Here is a 26,520-nt window from a genome sequence, read left to right on the forward strand (position 1 = left end):
AGTTGGCTGTTATTATGACAGAAACTCATACTGCGTTTTCTTACCGACTACCTGATGAATGCTAAATGCTCACAATAAAAGGCTCAAGTCGGCGTCTGACTTACCATTTGCTCACAAAAAGAACTTTTTTATACTCCAACAACTAACATACAATTTTTCTGCATCAAATACAAAGCCCAACTCAGCATTCAATATTTTAGTTGATCATTATATGTGCCACAGTGGACTGAGACGACTAACATGCCACCGTCCATTATCAAATAAAAAGCAAAACTTAGTATCTAACTTATCATTCATTCACACCATGTATCAGATTAAGGCAACAAATATACCACTGTGTCATGCCAAATGTTACCATAACGAATGTATTGCGACAATTGATTGGACAGCTTAGCTACTAGCCAGCTCATTGGTTTAGTGGTAAAGTACTAGATTTCTGGAAACAACTAGTTCTAGCAATCAGCGTCTTTGGTTCTGACTGAAGATTTTTATAGCACTTTTTAAAAATAAATTTCATGCTAATGATAAATTCTCATATTTAAATGAAAGTAATTTAGTGTTTGTTACACCCTTAATGACTGCATTGAGTAATTGTCTCACTTATACCAACTAAACTCTTGAGTTATTTGTTGTATTTTATTTAAACTTTTATCTAATACACAGTGGCAACACCATTTTACAGTTAAATTGTCTTGTGGAGGCGTTTAGATGATTATATTTTAGTAAGAAACATTCTGAACAACTGCTGATTTGTGTTTTCTATAACACCAGTACCTTGGCAGTCTCACACGCTGTGAGAGATTGTCAGGTATGCCAATGAAGCATAGAGAATAATTACATGTACGTGTACATTTTTGTGAAATGACAGAAGGTGATTAAAGGATGCAAGGGTTAGAGTGCTGATCTGCTAAATTGAATGGTGTGACTTTAAATCCTATTTATAGACATTTTTTATCTCAACCTCTCTAACCTTAGCTTTAGAAAGATGAGAAGAAAGACAGACAGGACTTTTATTATAGTAAATATTTGACGATTCATATATGAGCCTGATGTGTGCATCATTGTGCAAGCAGATGCCATATGATAACCCTGAAGAACAGGAGTAAAAAGCTATGTAAATCATGTTTTTTAGATTCTAAGTGTGAGGTCCAGCTGCTGAGTAAGACCGAAATAGTCTGCAAAACATCTGGCAATCCTGGAGTTGTCCCACCATACAGAGGTAATTTTGTTCCTCTTTTCTGTGCACCTACATATATCTGAGCTTCTCTAAACTCCAGGGAGTAACTAGGCTTTAGTAACTTAAAGTGTGACTTAAAAGGTGACTATGAGAAAGCCATCTAACATGGAATTTCTCTCTGTGCCATAGTATTTTGACACGTTTTTGACATTTCCACACTATAGCAGGCAACTGCCTAACTAGCGTTTGATGAGAAAACCACTCCTCACCTAGTTGTTTGCAAGGGCAATGATAAACAGAAAGTGAAAGAAATTTAATTAGCTCATACATAAAAAACTTTCTTATGTCTGTTGTACAGTTGGATATGGCAGCGCACCGCACAGGAAATGCTCTTGAATGACTGAACATGAGTTCATTCTATATAGTCATAATTATAGGTTGCTATCTTTTGCCTGAGTGGCTCTCCGCTCCAATTCTAAAAATGCAATGAGTCACCTAGATTTTTTTTACTTCATGATAATGCTAGGAAAGACACAAGCTCTTGCGTAATAGCTTCAACAGATCTTTCATAGGTCTACATGATGCAACACAAATTAGACATGCAAATTGCCAAACACTCTACACATGTTTTCATCACATAAATAAATTGAATTGTGAAATAAATCACCCAAGTTTATAATTCACTAGATGAAGGCTCGCTGTTGCACCAATAATGAAAAAGTTTTGGCATAGAAAATTTATTTTTAATCAACGTAATTTATGCAGCATTTATCAATTTGAGTCAATGCAGAGTCATTCTAACTTTTAAATAAAAGTATTTGTTTATTTTTGTGTGTGTGTGTGTGTAGCCAATGCATAATTCAAATATTCAAAAGCTCAAGGTATAACGAAAACAAATTGTTGAAAAACATTTCTTATTTCTTACGCTAAAAATTCATCAAGATTTACAATAGCTTATAAACAGTGGGAGGAAACATAGTGGACATAGGCAATGTTTCTTTACCTAGGTAGTAACTTTAGCTAATATTTTAATTTTTGCTCTAATGAAAGCCGTGTCTGTCCAAAGGTAGTTAAGAAAGTTAAGAGAAACAATTACACCACACAGGAATTGAACCCTACCTTCGGATGCATGAATGGAAAACCAAGTGCACAGCCACTAAACCATGCATATAATCATTAGACACCATAATCGTTCACGCAGCCCTGAACTTCCAGCATGCATATTTTAACCCATTGGTATTAGCGGGACATATAAATGACTACAAACAAACACTTCATTTTTTATATATTATATATAATATTACATAATATTATTATATATATAGATTAAAATGCATTCTTTCTACCAAAACATGCTGGTTTTTGCCTCTAACGCTATTAACAATTTCCTTTGTTTTAGGAGGGAGAGGATTGACACACTCTGTAGTTTACATAGAAACGCGAGATCTAGACAACATTCCTGCTCTGGTCAGCCAGCCCGATGACACATCTGTCATAGACTCTCTCTACATCAGCTACAACAAGTCAGCCTCCTCTCAGACTGTTGGTTTCCTTGTTGTGCCTCAGACTGGAAACTACAGCTTTGAGGTGCTGGCAGCCAACTCTATTTTTCGTCTCTATTTCAGCACCACCAAACACCCACTGAATAAGGCAAGTACTTTAAGCCCGACTTGGTGTGTGATATGTAGCTTTTGCTGTGCTAATCAATGTGCATTAGCAAGTGACTAAATTGTGATAATGACTCACAGGTTGGCTAATCATTTCAAAGTTTTTAATTTGACAAAAAATGTGTCAACTAGACTAGTCAAAACATACATTTGTTTCTTAACAGTAGGCTGGCATACAGTACAGTCCATAGTGGTACAAGAAAAGATATAATGTACTATAACATAAAGATTTTACAATGCTTCATTCAAGAAGCTCCTAGTGCTTGATTGCACCCAATTTGTATTATGGTTTTTATGTTTAAATTGCATAAAATTTGAATATAGAAAATCTTTGAGGGTTCAATGATTTTCTATGCTCAAATTTTATACAACTACATCTCATTTTAGAAAGTAACTGGGTTTTTTGAGTAAAAATTTATTACTTTCCTTTTGAACAATGTTTCATTCACAACTTATACTTTTTGTTAAGTTTTTATGTTTCTGAAGTAAGAAAAACCAATGAAAACAGTTATACAATAAGTTCATTTCAATTGTGTCTCATTATCAGGGACTCAACGGCTTATTTCCATGCTTTTAGCTCTTGAAAATATAGTCGATGCAACAGTCGCTTGAAGAAACCAGAACTGAAAACGTTAAAAAAACATAGCATTTATTTGTGGGAATGGAGGCATGCTACCTATCAATAATAATACTGTAAAAGTAACTTTCAAAATCTTAGCAGTGGAGCCACTAAAAGTGCTTGAATGTGTTTTCTTTAATAAATTTGGTGATGTCATCATACTATGCCATAATAGACACAGATTGAGACGAGGACATCATCAGGGCTGAGTTCGATGCATTATGACCTCCGACATCATCTGGTTGCTGGTTTGGAGTATTACGTAGAGCTGGAGCATACCTCCTACTCAAATGCTGACAATTGGGTTTCTGTTGCACTTCGGATGTATCAAACAGAGTGAGTTATGCTAAACTCATAGCCTTATGATTACTAGTCTGCAGTCAAGTGGCGACTATACCAGTAGCCTAGTGATTCTTGCTGGAAGTAGTAGAACTGTTCATGCGTGGTTTCTCAGTCAAGGAATCTTTGGTTTCAGTTCTAGCTACAAATACTAAACCATTTTCAGTAAGATTTTTTTTCTCTCAATTACTGTGCCATTTTGGGTTGATACATGAAGCGCAAGAGGCTCAGCATACAAATCTTGCATGTAAAAGAGCAGCAGTTAACTAGTGGTAGAGAGTGGCTGTTCTGGGCACAGAAGGTTACGCCGTGATTACCAAACCTGCCACTAGTGGTTGCAAAAAAGGCATTGAAATGTTCTATCTGTTCAGCCAAGGAAAGCTAGATGGAGGAAACATCAAGTTCATTGTTGTCTAAAAAGAAACTGAATATTTTACAGAAACCTAAGAAGTGTTTGTTTCTGCTGTGGTTGGTGGCAAAGAAGTGTAAAAGTCCTACTTCAATGAGTTCTCAACTCTATTATGTATGAGTTGCAGGCCTCGTGCTACCAAAATATAATTTCAATTGTATTTCAACTTTATTTAGCTGTAATTTCTCATAAGCTAATGATCCTTAGCTAATGCTTGCAGCTGTTTGCTGCCATGATACGCATAGTGACATTAACTAGAATAGCAATATTAGTAGTAGCTCTGCATCATTAACGAAAGTCTGCAATGTATATATGCCATAATGTTAGGACAGCAAGATGTTTTGTTATCTGCAACATAAACTAAGAGATCACATTACTGAATTTTTTCATTTATTGAAAATTTCAGATCAACTCTTTTACTACAGAATTTTTTGCTCAAATCTAACAAAATTAGGTCATGCCAAAATTTTTTTGCTACTGTCTACTCAGTATTTTTGCTGTCAAAGCTAGAGTTTTTACAGCGTAAATTACATGTTTCCAAATCAATTCAGCTTAAGTGGTGTGATATGAACATAGTGCATACAAACTCTAATAATTATTTTGAAAACATAGCTAGCCTTTTTAACAATGTTCTACATAGTATTCAATTTTTTTAACAAAAAAAGGTATTTTAAACGCTATTTGTCATCCCCTTTTATTGACTTGATTGATTGTTGCCCTTTTTTGCCTCAGGATTCTTGTTTGGCACACTTTGAAAAAAAAATTTTTGTTTGAAATGAAATTACTGTTATTAATGTAATAAAAATCAACAGTAATTAAAACACTAGCAAGTGATAAATGGCATTTGAGGCAAGAAAAAACTTTTTAGCTGTTTGCTACATAAAGCTTAAACAAAAGCACTTTGTAAAAACAGACTCTAGTCATAGCGATAGTAATTTATGTACTCATTTTAGTTTGATAAAAAGTTTTGGGCTAAAAAATGAGCGGCGGGTTTGAAAACAGGATAAAAGATGTATTTTCTACTATCCTTGATGCTTTATTGTATGTATTTGTTAGGTTCTGTGTAGTGCCAATGTTTGTTATATGAAGCAGAAAACGTCTTATTTAAATATTTGACACCACTCACTTGGTTTACTTGTAGCAAAACATCTAGCCAAACAGGATCAGCCGTCAATGAAAGACAGAAGTTGACAATGACCTCTTCGGTTGTGCCTGAAACTCAACTCATTTCATTTGCTAGTTGGAATCCAAATTCGAACGCAGTTCATGCGGTGCAGACAATTGACGTTGTGCCTGTGACTAATGGCTATGTCTCAGAATATAGACTGAGCATGGACGGAGCTTTTTCAGGTAAAAATTCATGGAAGGTTTTTCATTTCAAATGATTATTTTCTTAATTTGATATAATTTTTGTAATTCAACCCAGTAACAAACTAAAATCATCAAAACTTTTATAATCTTTTTGGAGATGCAAAAGTTGTTTGGAACTGAAAAAAGAGAGCACTTGATCTTCACGTACTTTGTTGATTCAGCTAAGATTTATGTATTCTTGCTATCCTACTGCCCTTTATGCTGGATCTGTCATTTTCATAAAATTATCTTTTGGAATAGTTCATCTATTAATCCAGTATAATATAATGTTATTCAAAGCTTAACCACAAATTCAAATCTCGCTAAATGTATGTGGTAAAATATGTTTTCAAGAAAAAAAACTAATCAGCGTCATTTATTTACCGTTAAAATGAACAATTAAAAGTAACTTTAAACAAATCTTGTCTCTGCGCACTTCAATTCATGCTCTTCTATGGCTGTTAGGGAAGGTTACAACTGAAGCAACAGACATCACTGTAGCTGCTGCTATAAATAGCATGACAACAGTATCTCCAGACGTAGTTACTGTACAGAGATCAAGCATCTCCAGTGGAGGCTACAGATATACAGTGACATTTATGTCAGGTAGGACGATATCAATTCAAATACTCATTTGATTGCTTACCGTAAAATCTTTATTTGAGCACCATGACGCTCTGTTTTTAACTCTTTCCTTAGAGTGGCAGTTTATTAGAGGTGACGTTCAGATAAAGAGTGGCGTTGTATTTTTCAAACACCTCGTCAGAATGCTGGGAAGATAAATTCAACCCTTTCACTGGCAAATCGAATGTCGTCCATGTTTTGTACTCTCTTTCGGGAGTTTTGACCTTAACTCGTTTGGTTGCAAGACATCTGCTAACTTACCTCCAACTTTTAGAACATTAAATAATGTCCTCGAGGAAGCTGATACATGTCTCTATCAGTCGATATCCATTGCTTGCAATTAACCTACGATGATCTTATAGCCTGCATTGCAGCTTAATTTACCTGCATTGCAACTTAAATTGTTTTAGCTTTAAGGTTTTTTAATTCATCTTGAATTTGAAAGCATATTTTCATTTTAAAACTATATTTAACAAGGTTTCAAAAAAGAACATTGCACTCATTGACATTTTTTCTTCAGTTTGCATCCAAGAATAGCTTGTTATGTGTATACAACAGAAATTTCTAGCGTCGATCCATTGTAAGCTGTGTTCAGATTGCCGCAGTCATGCTATCCAATAACAGGCTATAAATCTGCAAATTTTATAATAATAATCTGACAAATATTACAAAAATATTTTCAAAAACAAGTTACATAAACAAACCATAATAATAATACATGCAGAAGAAAAAATTTACATTTTTGAAAGGAAAAGTATTTGCATCGTTTGCTTGAGAAGGTTGCGTGCTGATTGTGATTTCGTATGCAACCATTTCATCATTTTAGAGCTGTTCAAAACCTCCCACACTCTGCTGACCTGAACTCTTCTGCACTGCTGAACTATTCGAAATTGGTGCCAAGCAATTTTTTTAGCTGAGCAAAACTTTTACGGGTTGCTAGTTGAAAAACCGTTTGCGAAAATAATGATGAACTTTTAGACAGATGCATGCTTAGCAAAAGTCGTCAAAAGCATCATAGTTGCTAAAAAAAATTTCATATACATCGAAATATCAAAACTGGGTTAAACAAAGAACTACTACTAGCCTGATACATTTACTAATTTTTTCTATCGTGTTGCAATCAAAGTTTTGAACGATAAAGCCTAAAGACTTGAAGTTGGAAAACAGACTTCGATAGAAACAGAAACAACAAACGATTTAATTGTTGTTGATGTAATTGAATACTTATTAGCACGTTTTTGTGGACACTTTTTTACCAATTACTGATCACTTGCTGCTTTGGCTTTGTAAAAAGTAAGAATGTCAAATAATGGCCGGACAAATAGAAGCAACCTTAAAATAGAAGTGGTGTTTAAATAGAAGTGGCATTCAATTAAAGGGTGACACTCTATTTTTTGGCCCTTCCCCATAGTGACGTTTAATTAGAAATGGTGTTCGTTTGAAGGTGGTGTTTAAATACAGGTTTCATGGTGAATTGGCTGTTGCTAGAGGTATCTACACTAACATTTGAACTGAACAAGTAAGGGCTATGTGCAAAGTTAGTTTTAATGTGGAATAATATGGATTAAAATTTATGTAGGGCTTTAACTTTTTACTCTACAAAGAATTTTTATTTCTTTGCAGAATTAGACCCAAAGGGGTCTTCTTTACCGACACTAAAAGGGACATGAGAAAGTTTTTATGACAGGTGTTTTTATATGTAAACTCGTACAATCTTAGCTAATTTAGTAAAAACAAACTTTTTGTCAAATAAATTTGACTTAATAGCCAACTATCCTTGTAGGTTGACAATAGAATGAAGTAAATTCTTGTTGCTTGATCAGCTTGTTTTTAAAGTTTACTACAAAAATGATGGACACTCATAAAAGTTGTTTTGATTGTGCGGTCATTCGTAGAGTTTTCCTTAAAGCTAGAAATATAAGCAAGCGAGTGAATTTAAGTAAGATTTTTTTGCACATGAAGCAATGTAATGATCAAATTACATTAACATGGGCTGTGTTATTAAACAACCTGTCTCACAACCTAGAAACCACAGCTGACCTAAATCTGCTTCTTCAATATTTTTTGCTTGACAAATTTCCTGTACTGATTAATTTGTTTAGAGCCAATGCTTAGAACTAATACTGTATAATATACCTAGTGCTTCCAGTTTGTTAGGCATTATGTTTTTTAGGTAATAAATCTTTTGGTTTAGCATATCGGTATAGCCGAAATTTCTCATTTCTAATTAGTCCTTGTAGATTTGCAGTCTTTGAGTGTATCTCACTGATAAGATTCTTTCTTATGGAGTAGAGCAGTGCTGATCTTATGAAGTTTTGGTTTCCAATTAAAAAACATCGAACCTTCTATAGTTACTGAGTTAGGGACACAACTAGATATATATTAGTTCGATTAAACAGTGTTTGCTTCAGATTACATTAATTTTTGTTTTAAAATACTCTTAGATTTGACCATATTTTTAAAGTACCTTATTTATCAATCGTAAAAGATGAAGCTTCAACATTTAAACACAAGCTACATAGCCACATAGCTTCAGAGATTATTTAAGAAAAAAAAGAATAAAAAAGTGCAGGACAAAGTAGTGCAGACGATATCATTCAAGCAAATGAACTGGTAGACGACTTATAGCAAAGAAGAATAAGAAGAAGCTGCATGCATCTCCTCGGAATACCTTGACAGACTATAACCTTGATCCACAGCCTGACAATGAATCAGTAGCTTCTGCAAGACATCCACACTGCGTCTAGAGAAAGAATTCCTAGATAAAATGACAAGTATAAAGATTATATGTCATTCACACCCTTCTGCCAGCTTCAAGCTATGATCAGAATTTAGTTTTAAAACATATGATTTTAGCCATCGAAGGTTTTACACAAACTCGGCTACTAGATCATAAGGAGTTAGATAATTGAACAAACACCTTCAGAAATCGCCTATCAGTTAACATGCATGCCTTTATCAATGCCCATCATGCAGTTCTGGACAACTATAATATAGTATTGGAAATCACTTGATGTCGAATGAGCAAAGAGAATATAGCTAGAAAAGTAGTACAAGGCCTTTTTTGAGTAACCCGGACACCAAGAAACAAGAAACACTTGAGAGAATTTGAAGCTGGAATGCCATTGTCATAGCCTCCAAATAAACATAATGGCTGCTAACATTGCTGAACGTCTCATTGAAAGGCGACCCAAAATCATATAAGTGAAATAAATCAATAATGATTTTGTGCAAAAAAGTACAATCAGCATGTGAGCCAGTCATGAAACTGAGAAATGGCGATAGTTTTTAAGTAAACACAATGCATGAAATTCTATTAGCTGTACCACACTTGAATTTGCTCTAATGGACAAAGGTTCTTTGGTCCATTCTTTTGCTCAATGAAAATCAAGAAATATTAAGGATTTGGCTCTTGTTCACACAAATGAAGGGTAATCCAAGAAAGACAGAATGTGTTTAGTCTGCTCAAGTGGAGATTTATTCAATAAAATGTGTAAAAAGCCACTTTGGTTTGCAAAAATGTGAAAAATTTCTTCACTTAACTTTATAATCCTGAGATGGTAAGGTAATAAACAAAAGTCAAACATTTAGTAACTTTCAGTAGAAACTGTAACATCAAATAATACAACTGCTAGAAAAAGCACAGCCTGGATCAGGCATAGTTGAATCAACCAGCTCCTTGATCACAGGTGCTATTAGCTGGGTTGCTATGTTGCTCATAGTGCAAATTCGTTATATATTTTAGGTGAAGGAACACTTATATAGATAGTTTTTGTATGATCACAAGAGTATTATTTGCTCGGTTGATCATTTGTTGAATAATTGCTGCTTTTCTTTATTTGGTTTTTTTGTTCTTGCCTATGCTTAAGGTCCTTTTGCATTCACAAACTTAAGATAAAGAGTTGTGAACCTCTTCCTCATCGATATCTCATCATTCACATCAATGAAGCTAATGATTTGGTTTTTTTCTAACAGTTTAAGAAAAAAAATTGCTAGAAGCCACATATAAGATACATCTATAAGACGCATCTAAGCCATGGTTTATATTATTGGTTGTTTACCCTCATGATATCCAAACGGCAGGTTAGTCGTTTGAGCCCACGATGGTATGTCACTCAGAGTATCTGGTCTTGAATTGTTTCTACTCTAAAGAGACAACCCTGACAAAAAGCCTGAGGGAGGCAGCAGTAAACCACCTCAGTAGTCTCCCAAGACACTCTTGAAATATCTAATCCAAGCAATAAGAGAAGATCATAGTATCATGGACCTACCTACTGAAGAATATTCTTAAAGGTTGACTTGCAACAAAATTCACTTTACAGTTATTTGGTATCAAAAGATTCATCATGTCTTACTCTGTTGTGTTGTAGGTGCAAAATATGTGAAAATGTGATTACAAGCTCTTAAAAGCTAAAAACGAACAGTTAATCGCAGCCACACGAAACCGCCGTAGTTTGGATTCTCTTTCCAAAACGACTCAAATGTGACGTAGTTGTAGGAAATGGCTTCTGTTTACACTTATGAAGCAACCTCATTCGTCGAAATATTTTTACAAATATACTTCACGCATTCAATAAAACCATGTCTATTGTTCTTACGCGTCTGTTTTATCGTCATTGTAATGCTGTCACTTTTAGCACTGATATCCTATAACTTACCGTAAAAAATCGTTTAATATTTCAGCCTTTGCTCGAAGGAGTACATATCATTGTCTGATAAACATGACAAGCCTGTTAGTCACCTGTGATAATCGAAAAGTGCTCCAGAAATTAATTGCCAAGTATTTGGTCACATGATCAGATTATGACTCGACGATTAGATCAAGCCGAAACAAAACTGTAAAGTAGCGAGCATCTATATTTGATATGGGGTCTTAGGTAAAATCTGAAGTGTTTGTCATAAACTAGTGCTACGATAAGTTTTATATTGAGCCTTTTATTGGCCTTTCAATTCACATGAAAACATCCCGTGACAAGACAATAACCAAATGTAATGACTACGTCAGAGAAATAAACAGATTCCAGTCTACGGCGGGTTTTCGTTTTTGAGCTTTTAATAGCTTGTAATCACATTTCCACATATTTGGCACCTACAACACAACAGAGTAAGGGTGAATCTTTTGATACCAAATAACTGTAATGAGAATTTTTTTGCAAGTCAACCTTTAAATAACTAATAGTTTTATACTTTGGGCAGCTTTTTTTAATAACTATTAACAACTACATTATATCACATGTATTTGAAGCCCTCAGTCTCTTTGTCCATATCAATGTACGTTTTTTTTCTGTATTTACATAACTTTATAAAAAAGATTGTGGACCCATCTGTCTACTTTTTAAAGGTCGGTAACAACTTTTTGTGATGCTGGTTAAATGCATGTATGTGACCTTTTTGATAACTGTATATTTTTTTTGAAAATTCATGCATTCAGGTACTTTGAATGATATTGCAGAAAGAGGAAATTGGTCTGACCTCTCATATATAGCACTAGAGCCACTTGCTGTCAATATCACCGTCAATACAGTGACTGTTGGTGTGCCGAGCTATGAGCAGGCTGTACTTTCAATGGATGGCAGATACACTAAGGCAATCTCTACAACAGCAAGCATCACAAAGGTAGGCTGAATTATGCATTCACTTAACCTTCTACATATATGTGCAAAAAGTTTTTGCATTGAAAATTTTTGTTCCATCACACATTTTAAGGTATTTTGGAGTAGTCTTCAAATTATTTTTACTGTAACAACTGTTTTATTATATAATACTATTGTATAGTTTTTATAATAGAGTTTGCTATCATACCATTTTCATTATGAAGTTTTTATCATTTAGTTTTTAATTAAATATCTTTTATTATATAGCTTTTATTATTCAGTGTTTATTACATATTTTTTATTACATTTATATAGTTTATATTATATAGATTTTCATTGTGTAAGTTATATTCTACAGTGTTTATTAAATCTTTTTAGTTTTATATGTATTATAGTGTGTATTTTAAATATTTCATTATTTTATTTTATAGTTTTTATTATTAGTTTTTCTAAATAATATTAAATTATGGATTCTCATGACCTAGTAGTTTAAAGTGCCTAACTTGTAATCAACTGGCTCTAGCTTTACTCAAGAGAAAGTAAGTATGGCGATGATCATGAATAATGCCTGACCTTAATTTGTTTCTCTTCCACACAATCAATGCAGATCAGTCTCATTTGGTGGTTTTAAAAATGGATCTGTCGAAAAATAAGGAAATTTTGTGATAGTGGATACAATTTGCATATAGTTAGGCACTTGCTACATAGTTTAAAGTTACCAGTTTTAGGGGCATCCCTGATTTTTCTAAAGATTAATCATAAAATTTTATACTGCTGGTACCAGTGGTTGCAATCAATACTTCACATAGAGGTGTAGCTGGTTTTCATTTTCAGTGATCTGGAAAGATGAAAAAATGACCTGGAAGAATGCCAGCTTTTAACCTTTCTTAGATTACAAGTTCTGATCAAGGAAAATCACAAAATTGTTTGCCAATGAACTAATAAATATCATTTGCTAAATAATATTTTATTGCAAGCAGTAGGCAAACAGGAACCTTAATTTTTATACATTATCTACCAAAAAGATTTTCACAGACTATTCCATTGCTTTTTATTGTATTTTGGCATTGGATTAATTCTTACAGCAAACATGTTTTGCTTAAATTATTATGTGATTATTGTAGATGACAGAGGCAATAGAAGAATTATTTAGTGTTGGTTGTCCTGGCAGCGTTGTATCCCAAGGAGGTGCTGCCTTCCAAGAAGACTTTGAGTCACAGCGAGTTGGCTGGTTATATCCATATTGGGGCTATGTCACTATTAATCAGTATCCTCTCTGTGGACAAAAGTCTATGCAAAACCCATCCTATATCATGTACAAAGCTATCGTTGACGCCATATTCATATCACAAAACCATTACGTGAGTTATTTTATGTAAACGTATCTATGTTGTTGGATCCTAATATTAGCTCTAGCGGGCTCTACAAACTCTATTTAGCAGAGAGTTTGCACACAGGGGTAGGGCAGGTGTAGTGTAGTGGTCAGCGCTCTTGGTCAGTGGTGTAGGCAGTGATGTCAGGAAAGGCGTGCAGTCCTGACCTGCCCCTCTGTTAAAGGAGGCAACACTGACAAAATACCTGAGCCAGGTAGCGATAACCTATCTCAATACCCTCCCAAGATACCTGATGAAATGTATAATTTAAACAATTGGAAAAGATCATGACATAAAGGACCAACCTACAAATCATTTCAAAGAGCAACTTTTTGCATATTAAGCCATACAAAAATCATATGATAATAAAGCAAGAACAAACAATACATTGAATTGTTTGAACTCCTACTTTAATATCTGCATCAAAATTTTAGTCTTAAAAACCTGTAAAACCAATACTAGAATGGAATTCCAACCTTTTCACCATGTCAAATACTATTGTGTAAATTTAACTCATAATAATAGAAGTGCACAACTAGATCTGTTTATGTCTTTAAAGGTGTGCTTTGGATACCACGGTTTCCTCACAAACCGCATGAGTTTCAGCTTCGCTTTTGTACAAGACGGAGTACAGCAGACAAGATATCGAACATTTTACGTGGCATTTGAACCTTTTGATGGAAAGTAAGGGCTGTTAGTTGCTTTTACAAATGTAGTGTGTTCGAATCTGAGATTATAGGTATATCGTATAACTAATGCAAATACTGTGACACTATATTTCTAGCTAGAACAGTTAGATTTTTACTGCTGTGCACTCATAAACTAACATTCCAGCTCTACTGAGTGCTCATCAACTATTTGTGACACTTTCATAAACAAATGGTAATCTATAAATTACTCAGTGGATGCTTGGAACATGCACGTTTAGTAAATTTAGATAGTTACTAAGTAAAAATGTTGCTAATATATCTTAAACAAATACGTTTTATTATTTTTGTAATTAAAAAATGTTGCCCTTTTATTTTGACTAACCTCCATAATAGAAGAGCCATGTTGTAATGCTGTTTACCACATTTTTTCTTAGAATATTTGCTGAGTATGTTGCATGTTCTCCAATGTTTTCTGGCTTAGTACATGTAGAGCATTAATTATACCATGGCAATTAAATTGAGGCCAGCTCTCACTTATGGTGCTGTTATTTTGTGTTCGAGACATTACACTTTACTTGAAACACATTTGCAGATGGCACTACCAGTGTGTGGACGTATACACCATCCTGACAACTGCATATCCAACAGGAAACTATTTCCAAGTTTACAGGGTGCGAGTCGAACTTGATCACTCCCGGAAAACTCTGATTGATAACATATACTTTGGCAGCAAAACTATAGATGAACCAGGTATGGTGGACCTTAGTAGACATCATTGTACAAACTTTTAACTCAACCTAGCTTGCCCTATTCCTAAGCTTTTTTGTGAGTCATATAAAAACAGAAGAATAGTTGCTTGTTTAGCTTTGAGAGTCAAATACCCATAAAGGAAAACAAGACTGGGATGGAAAGTTAATATTAATACAAACTGAATGATACCACCATCATTCAACATTTTTCTGGTCAAAATTAAAATGAAAAGGGTTGTCCGTAATACTTTTTTAATTGTTATTGGTTATTTTAAATAACTACTGCGCTTTTCAGTCATAAGCCTTTGTAATTGACAAATGAAAACTAATTTGTGTCAATTCAATTTATTAAAAAGAGGGGTTTGCATTGGACAGTACAGTTTTTGTTGTAATTCCTTTTAGTCTGAAATCAAAATAAATTTTATCTGATATTTATTTAGAAGTCTCACCAGTTTCCAGTCAAAAAATTGAGACTTTTGGGTTGATTGAAAGTTTAATTAGTCATCTAGAACTACCAGATTCATGAGAAATTTTAATATAAAATTTATATTTACTAGCAGAGTGCAGTCAAAGTTGTACAATTTTCCAGATATACTTCAAAACATAAACCACTGCCTAAACAAGGCACAATAGGCTTTTAGTTGTTGATTACACATAGCATTAAAACGCATTCATTATGACTAGGTGAACAACACAAGATCAAAAGATTAAATTGTTGTTAAAACAAACTACCAAAACTATAATTGGTATAAAGAGATTATATCATTACTTTATCATAGAGACATGTGAACAGAAATGCACGGTCAGAAATCTGTAGGTTTAAAGATGGTAATAGAGATTTGCCAGGTTGTTCACTTTAACTTGCACCATAGAAAGGCTCTAACTAACTTAACTTTTACATGTCTTATTATTGTTGTATTCTATTTGCATTGCCATAGGTAGGGATATATGTAGCACCACGGGCAGGTACCAATGCAGTGGCATAGGTAAAAATATATGCTGTGACATAGGTATATCTGTAGTGACATAAGCAGGCATATATACAGTGACATAGGCAGGCATATATACAGTGTCAGAGGCAGGCATATATACTGTGGCATAGGCAGGTATATATTCCGCGACATAGGTAGCTATATATTTAGTGAATTAAAAATGTATATCTACAGTGACATAGGCTTATATGTAGTAGCATAAGTAGGTATATATACAGTAGCATAGGTATATGTACGGTAACATGAACAGATATATTTTCCGTGTCATAGGTAGGCATATATATGCAATGGCATAGGCAGACATATTTGTAGAAACATAGGTAGGTATATATGCACTAATACAGGCAGACATCAATGCAGTGGCGTAGGTAGGCATGTACGCGGATATTTCTATACCTTCAAAAATACGACCTACTGTACTTTAGTGTCAGTTAATGACTCACCTTTTTATTTGAAAGCTGCTTTCATTTTTTTAGCCATGTCTAATAAGCAATTGATATAATCATGTATTTCAGATATCCATGATTTGAGATTGATGCCACCGCGAGAGTACCTGATGAATGATGTCATTGTCACGTCTCCAGCAACAGGAGAATATCAGGTCAAATTGTTCCCTGTAAACTGTAGTTCTCCATTTTCCCTCATGACTGCTGTTAATGGACCAAACAACATTAGCAGAGTTGCGCCTGCCTCTCCTCCAATCACTGGATCTTTCAATATCAACTATAACAACCATTGGATTCGAGGTGTGTTGCTCTAGTTCCTTTTGTTTTTTATCCTTGAAGAATAGTCATGGTCCTTTGGAACAAATTAATAACAAGCTTATTTCTGCTGATTCAAGGTTAATTATGTAATAATCACCGATGTTTAGATACCTAAGTTAAACTCAACTCTGTAGAACTGTCAAGCTACTATTACCCTGGCAGTCTAGTGTACTGTGAGAGATCGTCAGGTGTGCTGGTTAAGCACTGAGCATGACTATCTGCACAATTATTTGAAACACCGGAAGTAGTCAAGTTCCCACTATTCATTTTTGTGTTATTTTTTTACAATGCAGGCAGGAAAATAAGGTTCAACGGGTCTTGTGTTTAACAGGTAGACCAGAGCATCTCTTGCCTCTTTACGCGCATCTACCAGTGATATAATTGTTGAGTGGCAAGTAGGCGTAGTAGAAATACAACAAAATTTCTTACGCCATGTATAATTATGCAACTCAACCAATTTGCTCTTTAGACCAAAATCTAGATATTTTTATTCTATCATATGTTTATTATATCAAATGTTTGGTTGCATCGATAGCGATTAGGTGCTTAGTCTGTTTCTGGTATCATTTGGTTAGCAACTGTCATTAATGTCAGTAGTAGCAGTGAAAATTTAATATCTCTGAAATTGATTCCCACAGCTAGGTATCATGGGTTGCATAATTTATTACAAACGAATGTCACATCTTAATAAGCGCTATAAGCTTCACTAGTGAATGAAGCTGATAATCGAAAGTTTTGGTGAGCTATTTAGCACTATCTACAAAAAAACCTGAGATGTTTATTGGAAAGCAAGTAAAGTCATCCTAACTGCACTGCTTGTCTCACGTAAATATGGAACTTATTGCTGGATGAGCTCAAGCTGCAAGGAATCTGAAATCCGCTGAAGAAGCTAAGGTGAGAAATTAGCAAACTCATTTACTTCATCCTTCAATAAGTAGTCAACTTGGTAATCAATCAAGAAGTAAATCTCTGATTCACTGAAAATTCTGCAATCTCTTCGCCTAACCACTCATCTGCTAAAACGATGCATTTTATTGTTAGAGTGTTGTTTGTAAGGATGTACTCGAATCAGCCAGATCGATGGTGTAGGTTGTTGTTCTATGTAAATCCTTGTCTTACATCTAGGGAATAAAATATACATCAAGCTATAGCATCTTCTGTTGGTTAAGTGTTGTTGCTGTACTCATATGATCTGCTTTTCTGCAACCACAGATACCAGCTAAACCTTCTTGTTGTCTCAACACCCGCCACGTTCCTTCAATCTGCTGGTCAGATCTCACAGCACACAGCTGTTAACCCTAAAACCTGCTTTGGGAAAACTCCTCCGAATCAAAAGTCTCAGAATGTTGTCTGAAATGCATCATCAATTGAAGTGTTCGAGAAGTTTTGAGCAGACTACGATACAATACACCCCGTAGTGTGATTGTTGTATAAATAAGCTGCACCATTCAAACATTCACGAACTATATGCTGAGAGTGTAGTAAGAGAGAACCACAACAAGAAAAGCAATTTGTCAATAAGTAAATCTCTGTGATTAAAAGACACAAGAGCACATCAACATATGTTAGATAGTGAATGGGAGTTTAAGGGTACACACAAATTAAGCTAGATGTATGATATTCTGATGAGTCTATGTAGATGCAGGCATGCCGACTCACTACATTTGCAACTTCCCATTGACTAATGGTTATAGTTGTCTGTGTAAGATAGAGCTTGTATGCTTATAATAACCGTGTATATTTTATCTTACTTCACTTGGCCAATTGTTTAAAACAATGAATCTTCCTGACAATCCGCTATTTGACAATATTTTGTATCTGAAACAAACTTTTGGCTCCTGTAATGTTGAACAAGGTGTGCCATACGAGATGAGCCGAAATGGCAAGCTATCCGTTCAACACGAAGGATGTATCCGGCTATGGCAGGGAGGGGAACAATCGCAAATGGAGGAAACTCCAGCTCAATCAGATACAAATGAAGACACCCAAGAAAGCCATGACATAAGCCGCCAGGTCGCAAGTGTCATTCAGAGACAGCAGGTGTGGAAGTCACCCCGAGGAAAGAGGAAGCCTCATCGACCCAGATACCTAGATGAGTTCCACTTGGACCTGTGTAAGGCTCAGGAGATGTTTCCGGTTGACAAAGAAGTAGCTATTCTGGGACAGAATTCAGTTCTTGTCGGGGGTGGTGAAGTAAACGCTCGTAGCCAGATGAACACTACTCTTGTACAAGGTGGTGGCCCTGAAAAGGGCTCTTTGGGAGAAAATCAACTCCGAACTATAGGCTATAGTCCGAGTCGAAGATCTCAAGAGGAGCTAGTTGCTGAACAGCCACAGAGGGTACTGCTGGCTTTGACTCAGGCTTCGAACGCTTTGCAGGTCGCCATTGGGGTTGCCTGTAAGGAGGCGAGTGCGTTCGAGGGCGTCTTGCGGAGCGTGGAAGAGACTGTCTTCGAGGGTGCCGAGTTTCAGGTCTCTGGTAAGGAGGGCGACGTCGCAGAGGAGATCGGCCCCGGCTGCAAGGTTGCTCAGTCTGACAGGCTACAGTTCTCGAGTGCTCCTGTAGCTTGTGATTCTTCAGTTGGTCTGACGATGTAAACTCGGCACTGCATGTTGGGCAGCTCACACGTCGATGATGTAAGCGCTCGTGTTTCTTCAGATCACGAAGACTACTCGCTTTGAAGGAACATTCTATGCAGTAGAGCACCATGATTGCAACTGATGTGTGTTAGAACTAGCTTACGGTATTTATGGGTAATAAGCGGGCGCATCGGGGAGAGGACTTGTAAAGCGGTGGTAATAGACACTTGTTTTGTTTGTTTTGCGCTGACTTTTGTGGTAAGATTTGACTGGATGCTTATTGAATCTTATCGTTTTGCTGTCTTATCCATGTGTGTAACCAATTACAGTCAGTGAAATTGACCTATATTATCTTAACCAATTATCTTAGTTTTGCCATTTTGTGTGTATATAAGAACATGCAATCGTGTTGTTAGAGCAGTCTGCTCGTGTTGTGCTTTGTGCTGATATTTGTGAATAAACTTTGACGCTTTCTCAAAGTGTTGTTAATTGATTCATAGCAGACTATCTAGTAGGGAGCACTAGCTTTATTTGTTTTGTCTTCTCCTCGTAAGCCGTGGCTTAAGACTGCATTTCATAGCTGCAGCCACACAAGGCTTCGAGGGACGACAGACAGATTTGGCAAGTCTGTAACTCTGAGCGTAGGCACGTGGTATTAGACAGTGAACCACAGCTGCATCCACGCTAGTGCACCACCTCAGCCAGACAAGTGTTCTGCCAACTAATAGGAACTAGACATTTAATGATAGTTGGATAATTTCATGCCTGAAGCCGGGTAACTCTAACTTCCAAGAGTTTTGTTCAGTGAGTTACAGTGTTGGAGTTTACCGGCGGCCAGGTTACGAGGCCAGTATTCGGTCTGATCCTACGAGGCCCGTATTCGGTCTGATCCTACGAGGCCAGCGTTTGGTCTGATCCTACGAGGCCAGTATTCGGTCTGGTCCTACGAGGCCAGTATTCGGTCTGATCCTAAGAGGCCAGTATTCGGTCTGATCCTACAAGGCCAGTCTTCGGTCTAATCCTACGAGGCCAGTATTCGGTCTGATTCTACGGGCCTGGGTTCAGTCCAAATTCGTCAGGGCTAGTCTTTGGTCCAGCTTAGTCAGACTTAGGGTAGCTCCCGTATAATCTTGACGGTCGGGTGTGGCATCATTAGCGAGGACTACTTTACATCGACTGCTCAAATTACTTTCGTAATGCTAGTAAATACAAGCATTACACAGCACTCTTGTTTCTCATCATTTTTCTGTTGTTCGTGATTGGCTGCAATAAATCATATCGCTGTAATTGAAAAATACCGCACTTTGTGATTACATCCTAACTAAAACCAAAAGATTCCTCAGCTGTGTGGATGTTTATTAGGTTATAGACATGAAATAGATTGTGTGACAGGCCTGGAATTCATTTGGTAAAAGTAAGGAACTTGCAGCTGATGATTTTTTTGTTAGTGTAGCAGGCTAAAATACGGTTTTCTGCTAAATAGTTGATCTGTAAAAAGTATCTGAAGTTTCCGATTTTTTAAGAAAAGATCATCCGATACTGATTCAGATACTTAACCCCCATATCGGCGCCGATACCGATTTCGATATTGAAATCGGGACAACTCTAATATTTTGCAAAGGGTACTATTCATATCCATTTGGTGTCCTTGTGTCTTGTAACCTAACCAAAAATAATTGCTAAGACTATTAACCTTATTTTAGGCCCTAGACAGTAACCTATTATTGTTGCATAACATTTTTGGGACTCTGTTTACTATATAGAATAGATTGAAAAACTGATTTTCTAAGCAAATTGTCTTCATGAAAAAGGTTATGGTTGAGAAAATTCCTCGTGTTCCTGCTTAAAATATATGGTTCATGAGACTCACTTGACTTTTCCTTGAAATGCCTACAAACATTGTGTAAATACATTCACACTTGCAAGTATATACAATCCATCAAAAATTTAATGGTTTACTTATAAAACTTATCTATCGCATCTGAATAAACATAATATAACATAATATATTTTTCTTCAATCAAGGACCAGACATTAGACTGCACTTATCATACTGAAAATGGTTCTTACAAAATTCAATTTTGTTCTATACAGCTCATACAATATCTCGAGTTCAACTAACTAATTTTCAACTGTGGCAGAAAGTTATTTCCACAGGAGCGGTAGTAGTGGATTTCTTTTGCTATACAGACCACTGGCACTAGCGTTATCATGGCTGAATCGTTTCTCAACTGAGCTGCTTCAATCAACTGAAATTTAGTGATTATATTCAAATATGACAGTTGACCACACTACACACCAAAAAACAAAACTCAAACAACCAGCTGTATTGTTTTAGCGGATGACTCAGTTGGTTAAGAGAAAGCAGAATTCTTAATGAAGCAATGCTTTCACTTCTACATTGACTAAGCATTTAATTTTTTATTGAAGGATAGACGAAACGAGTTTGCTATTTTTTACCTTAATTTGTTTGGGTGGTATTGAGAATCTTTGCAGCTTAAGAGGCTCTGGGATATTTTAGCTCACTGGCAAATTTCATTCAGCATTCAATGTCAAATTTATATGAGTCAAAAATGTGAGTTGTTATGATGACTGGAATTGGTTTGAAATGATCCTCTCAGGCACTTTGTAAATAATGCCCTACAGCTCACACAAATGTTTGAGATCGGCTTTTTTTCATTAGTAAAGCTTATTAGCTTGCTAAATGTGATGCTCGACTGCAATGAGTTAAGCAGTCCATGATACCTAGTTGGAAAAATTATTTTAAGTAGAGATATTAAATATTCACTGCTACTACCAGCGTTTGCGAAAGCGCTTAGCTGAGCGATACTGGCAACAAACTAATAGCCTAACTTCTATCGATGCTACGGGTACCCTCATACTAGAAATGCTCTATGTGTGTCTAAATATGTAATTGCCTGATTCGATAGATTGCTCATAGTGTAAGATAAACTTTATTGTTGTATTTCTACTTACATTTCATTGGCCAATTACTCACAACTTAGCACCTTGAAAGCCGGTATGCTACCATAGATTGCATTTTCTGCTACCTGTTGACACAATAATGGTGTGGCAACTATACTAAAAGGGGTTAATCGACGTTAATGGTTTATAGGGTGTTGGAGCATCGATTTATTAAGCCAATTGTTGTGAGTTTGAATCTCAACTTTGAACAATGGCCGCGGACAACTCAGCGTAATTTAAGTCCATGCTACCGACTAATGAGAAATAATAGCTCCTCTTACAGTTTCAATTTTAAAGTCAGTTTTACATACTGATGTTTGTTGAAACAAACAACGCTTTATTTTAATAGGTATACCTGCAGATGTTACACCTGATAACCTACAAGCTTTACTAGAGACCTTTCCCGGAACTGGAGGCCTTAGTGTAACCAGATCAGGCCTGTGTCACTCTTATGAGTGGACAGTCGAGTGGTTGCAGGTTGGGGGTGATAGGCCATCTCTGATTCTTGACACTTCTAACATTCAGGTAGAGAAGCTAAGCTTTTTGATATTTTGTTCAATCTGTTTTAATTTTTATGGCCTTTTATAAAGTTTGTGAGCCTGTAAAATCTATTCTAAACGTGTAGGTGATAAAAGAGAAGCAGTGCACAATTAAAAACCTTCAATGGTTTTCGACTTTTATGGCACTTTGTACTGGCAACAGCCCAGCCAAATATCTTTGTAATATAAATATCACATATAAGATTAATTTAATACAGAAATATATAGCTTTTAAAGGGCGTGTAGATTACCAATGTTATCTAAGTATTATATGTTTCACAGTAAAAAAGTAAAAAACTTTATTACCATAGATAACTTTATCAGTACCATTCTAAGCTAATGCACCCAATGTGAAAAAACTTATTTTCATGGATCTGTTGAATTTAACCATGATGAACAAAAACTTGTATCTTCATTTTACTTCCTGTTTGCATTTACTTTTCATTGACATTGATGTATTCTCTACGTTATCTTTTGCAGTTACGAAGTTAGAATCCCCTTTACTATTGATGTTGCCTCTGTCCCAAATTTGCATGATAGGTAGTGGTATATCTTGTAATGTAATAAAAGCACCTATGAATAGATAAGGAATTGTCTGATTTCCCACTCTGAAGTTTGACAAATGTTAGCAGTAGAATTTTCATTATCAGGGAGTGAACGCTAACATAATACAGAGCACTGAACAAGATGGCTATGCAGAATTTGATCCTATTATTGGTGACATGCTGTTCCAATCCCATGACATACCCCAAGTCACTGTGAATGTTAATGGCATTCCTAGCCTTTGCGCTGGCAGTTGTGAATTTGAATGGAGTGAAAGTGATACCCCTTCTATCACCTCTGTGACACCTTCATCTGGTGAGTAACACATCTTATCATCGTCATGATACTTGCATCAAATGAGTAACACCTACATCTAAGTACTTCAAATACCTCGAATGATATAAATGCCAACTAAATAACATTAACCCTAGCTTTTCCGGAGTCTGTTATGATCACACCCAACAAGTAAACCCATTCCAATATTTGCGCGCATGTTACAAACATTGTGTGTTGAAACAAACATTCTTATAAGGGTGCATAGTACTGTGTTTGAGCTGTCTAACCCAAAAACACAGCGATAAACATTTGGAGTAATGATGTATAGCATGAAAAATGATGTTATGTGAAACTATTTAAACAACTATATGTAAAAGCATGAATCTTACATAAAAAACTAAACTAATTACATAAAAACTATGTATTGTTGCACTATAGTAAAGACACACAAAGTGAACTGTAGACTCAGCAATGCACAGGTTTGTTGGTGTAGGGAGGGATACAAATATGCAATGCAACTTACTGTAACTAACGATGGAAATAGTTCAAATGAACCTAATTTACATATTTGCTTGCCATTTTTGCTTTCTACTTTTAATTTTTACCATTTTTATCAGTTTGAATTAGAACATTGTAGTGCTTTCAGAAATTTTTAGTGCCATGTGTTAGAAACTACTTCACATGTTAAGACAAATACTGCCACATATTTTAGGTGGTAAATTGAAAATCTCCAAGGTACAAGTGATGATAGCTTAAGGATTTACTGGAATTAATTACCATCTATAATTTTGGCAGTCACTCTCTATAGTATTACATTCATATCATATGCATGTACATCATCGTACATCAATATCTTTTTAGATTTTTTCATTCAGGTAAGTCAAAACTAGGCTCTATAACTTTTTGCCCGTACAAAAAGCACCCTCAGTGAAGGGTAACTGATTAATGGGACTGATGATTAACTAGAAGATGTCTGTATGCACACTTATCAAATGGTGGTATCACAGCAGATGAAGGAAGCTCTTCTCTAAGGATATTTTTGGCATTCTTATCAGATGGCTGTTGTTTTGGTAATGTTGAAAATAAGCGGACAAAACTCGCTGATGAATTCTCTTCTAATCTAGCTACTTTCAAAAAACTTCTTAGCCTGCCAGCTTCTATTTTATATGCAGGTGGTGCTGATGTAACACTGACTCTAACAGGGACAGGGTTGGCTGCCAGCGCAGAAATATTGGTTGGTAAAGATAGCTGCATTAATATAAACCTAGTAGGAAATGATCTAACATGTGACCTGACATCAATGAGGAGAGGCATTCATGAAATAAAAGTGTTAATTGTGGGCAAAGGAAGAGCTGACTGCAGTTTAACCTATGAGTTTGCCTCAGAAGTATCTCTTGTCAGTCCCACCTCTGGTCACTTGTCTGGTAAGTAGAAAAATCAAGAACAACACATGGAGTTGTTTGTTCATGTGTTTTCAGCACAGGTGTCCTTTAGCGGGGATATTGCCGAAGCCAAGACCGGGCCGTAATCTACACACAAAAAAAACAACAAAGGTCCACGAAGTTCTGAGCAAAAACAAAAGTATCCATCCAAATATCTCACCAATCCGATGAGCAGCACACACAAAAACTAAACCAATCGACAGTACCACCCGTCATGTCAAAATATTCAAAGTTTCAAGTCATGTCTTGCACAACTCACCTTATGGTTTGTCAAAACTTGTCTCAAAGTCCCTATTAATTTGAGACTGTCCAATATCCGTTTTAGAAATGGTCGCTGCTAGCCTAGCGTCCTGATTCAACATCTTAGTAACTATCAGGGCATTGCTGAGTGCTCCCGATCTTTTCGCATCCCTCTTAAGTTTTGTTTACATTAGTGTTAACCCGATTTTGATTGGTTCTTGCATGAAAGATTCAAAAAGATCAAGAGCGCTCAGCAATGCCCCGATAGTTACTAAGATGTTGAATCAGGACCGTTAGGCTAGACTAGCGGCGACCATTTCTAAAACGGATATTGGACAGTCTCAAATTAATAGGGACTTTGGGACAAGTTTTGACAAACCATAAGGCGAGTTGTGCAATACATGACTTGAAACTTGGAATATTTTGACATGATGGGTGGCGCTGTCGAATTGGTTTAGTTTTTGTGTGTGCCGCTCATCGGACTGGTGAGATATTTGGATGGATACTTTTGTTTTTGCTCAGAACTACGTGGACCTTTGTCGTTTTTTTGTGTGTGTAGACTATGGCCCGGTCTCGGCTTCGGCAATATCCCGCCAAAGGACACCTGTGGTTTTCAGTGTAAAGTTGATTGTTAGCGAGGAGGTAGTCCAGACATACTCAGTTTTCTTCTCCTGTCTTTGCAACATACTCCACGTTTTTTCTCTTGTCCTAACAGGATTGTTTTTCAAACAGACACTACTGGCATCCCAAATGAATTGAATTATACTGGCTCCCAAATCCCCTTTTGCTATTCCAACTTGGCAAGCTTGAGTGAGATATTACAGATAGCAAATGGTACTGATGTAGATAGGTAAATGGTACTGATGGTCTCTCTCTCTCTTGATCATGACGATATGATGTATAGTTTGTATCGCATAAAATAACCTCAGTAGCTTATCGGTGTTTAGCCTGTCCTCCATAGTCTATGGCAAGCGAGTTCTTCTTCAGTACGACTGGCTACATCGATAGTGATAGAAGATAAAGGCATCTCACTGAGATAATTGAATCACTAACGGTAATTAAAAGACGCATTTATTTGCTCTAGACTTGTACAGGCGCAGCAGTTCATTCAGCAGTAGAAGAGAGATTTCATTATCACAGAGCAAGCTGTACCACCAACAGTAATTACCATTATTAATGACATATTTCAAGAAACATGGACTGTTTTGTTATTAGTTGCACGGTATGTCAGTATGTGAATATATATACATGTATATCTTTTTTCATAAATACAAACAAATAAATACATGAATATTTATATTTTTTGCATTATATTTATATTTGCATAATACAATTACCAATAATCTATGCAACACAAAAGAATCTGAATCGGATTATTTTTCAATAAGAATCGGTATATCGAATCGGTATCTGAATCGGCTGGTGAAATTAGAATCGGGGCATATCTAGAAATATTCTTTTTACTATTCTTTGAACTAAATACACAAAAGCAAAGAGGTTGATTTAAAACTTGTTTTTGTGTTTTTGTCACAAAATACACAATAGTACTAATCAGTGCCTATATTCCTATAAATCTGTATATGAGACGTTTTTGTTTGATGATGATAATAATCAACATAGACAAGCCTG

General features: G+C 35.8%; 1 protein-coding gene across 1 annotated transcript in view; it reads left to right on the forward strand.

Annotated features, from left to right (window-relative positions):
• The window catches only part of LOC137405090 (fibrocystin-L-like), a 139,582-nt gene that overhangs the window by 13,322 nt on the left and 99,740 nt on the right, over positions 1-26,520 (forward strand). Inside the window, exons 11-24 of the mRNA XM_068091316.1 lie at positions 1,133-1,219; positions 2,577-2,764; positions 3,639-3,799; positions 5,353-5,561; positions 6,027-6,167; positions 11,638-11,801; positions 12,904-13,140; positions 13,712-13,836; positions 14,395-14,552; positions 16,059-16,289; positions 18,163-18,891; positions 22,201-22,376; positions 23,041-23,248; positions 24,382-24,633. Of these exons, the coding sequence (XP_067947417.1) occupies positions 1,133-1,219; positions 2,577-2,764; positions 3,639-3,799; positions 5,353-5,561; positions 6,027-6,167; positions 11,638-11,801; positions 12,904-13,140; positions 13,712-13,836; positions 14,395-14,552; positions 16,059-16,289; positions 18,163-18,891; positions 22,201-22,376; positions 23,041-23,248; positions 24,382-24,633 (3,066 nt within the window). The remainder of the gene's footprint in view (positions 1-1,132; positions 1,220-2,576; positions 2,765-3,638; positions 3,800-5,352; positions 5,562-6,026; positions 6,168-11,637; positions 11,802-12,903; positions 13,141-13,711; positions 13,837-14,394; positions 14,553-16,058; positions 16,290-18,162; positions 18,892-22,200; positions 22,377-23,040; positions 23,249-24,381; positions 24,634-26,520) is intronic.

Source organism: Watersipora subatra, chromosome 9, assembly GCF_963576615.1.
Source record: "Watersipora subatra chromosome 9, tzWatSuba1.1, whole genome shotgun sequence".
Classification (NCBI taxonomy): Eukaryota; Metazoa; Bryozoa; class Gymnolaemata; order Cheilostomatida; family Watersiporidae; genus Watersipora; species Watersipora subatra.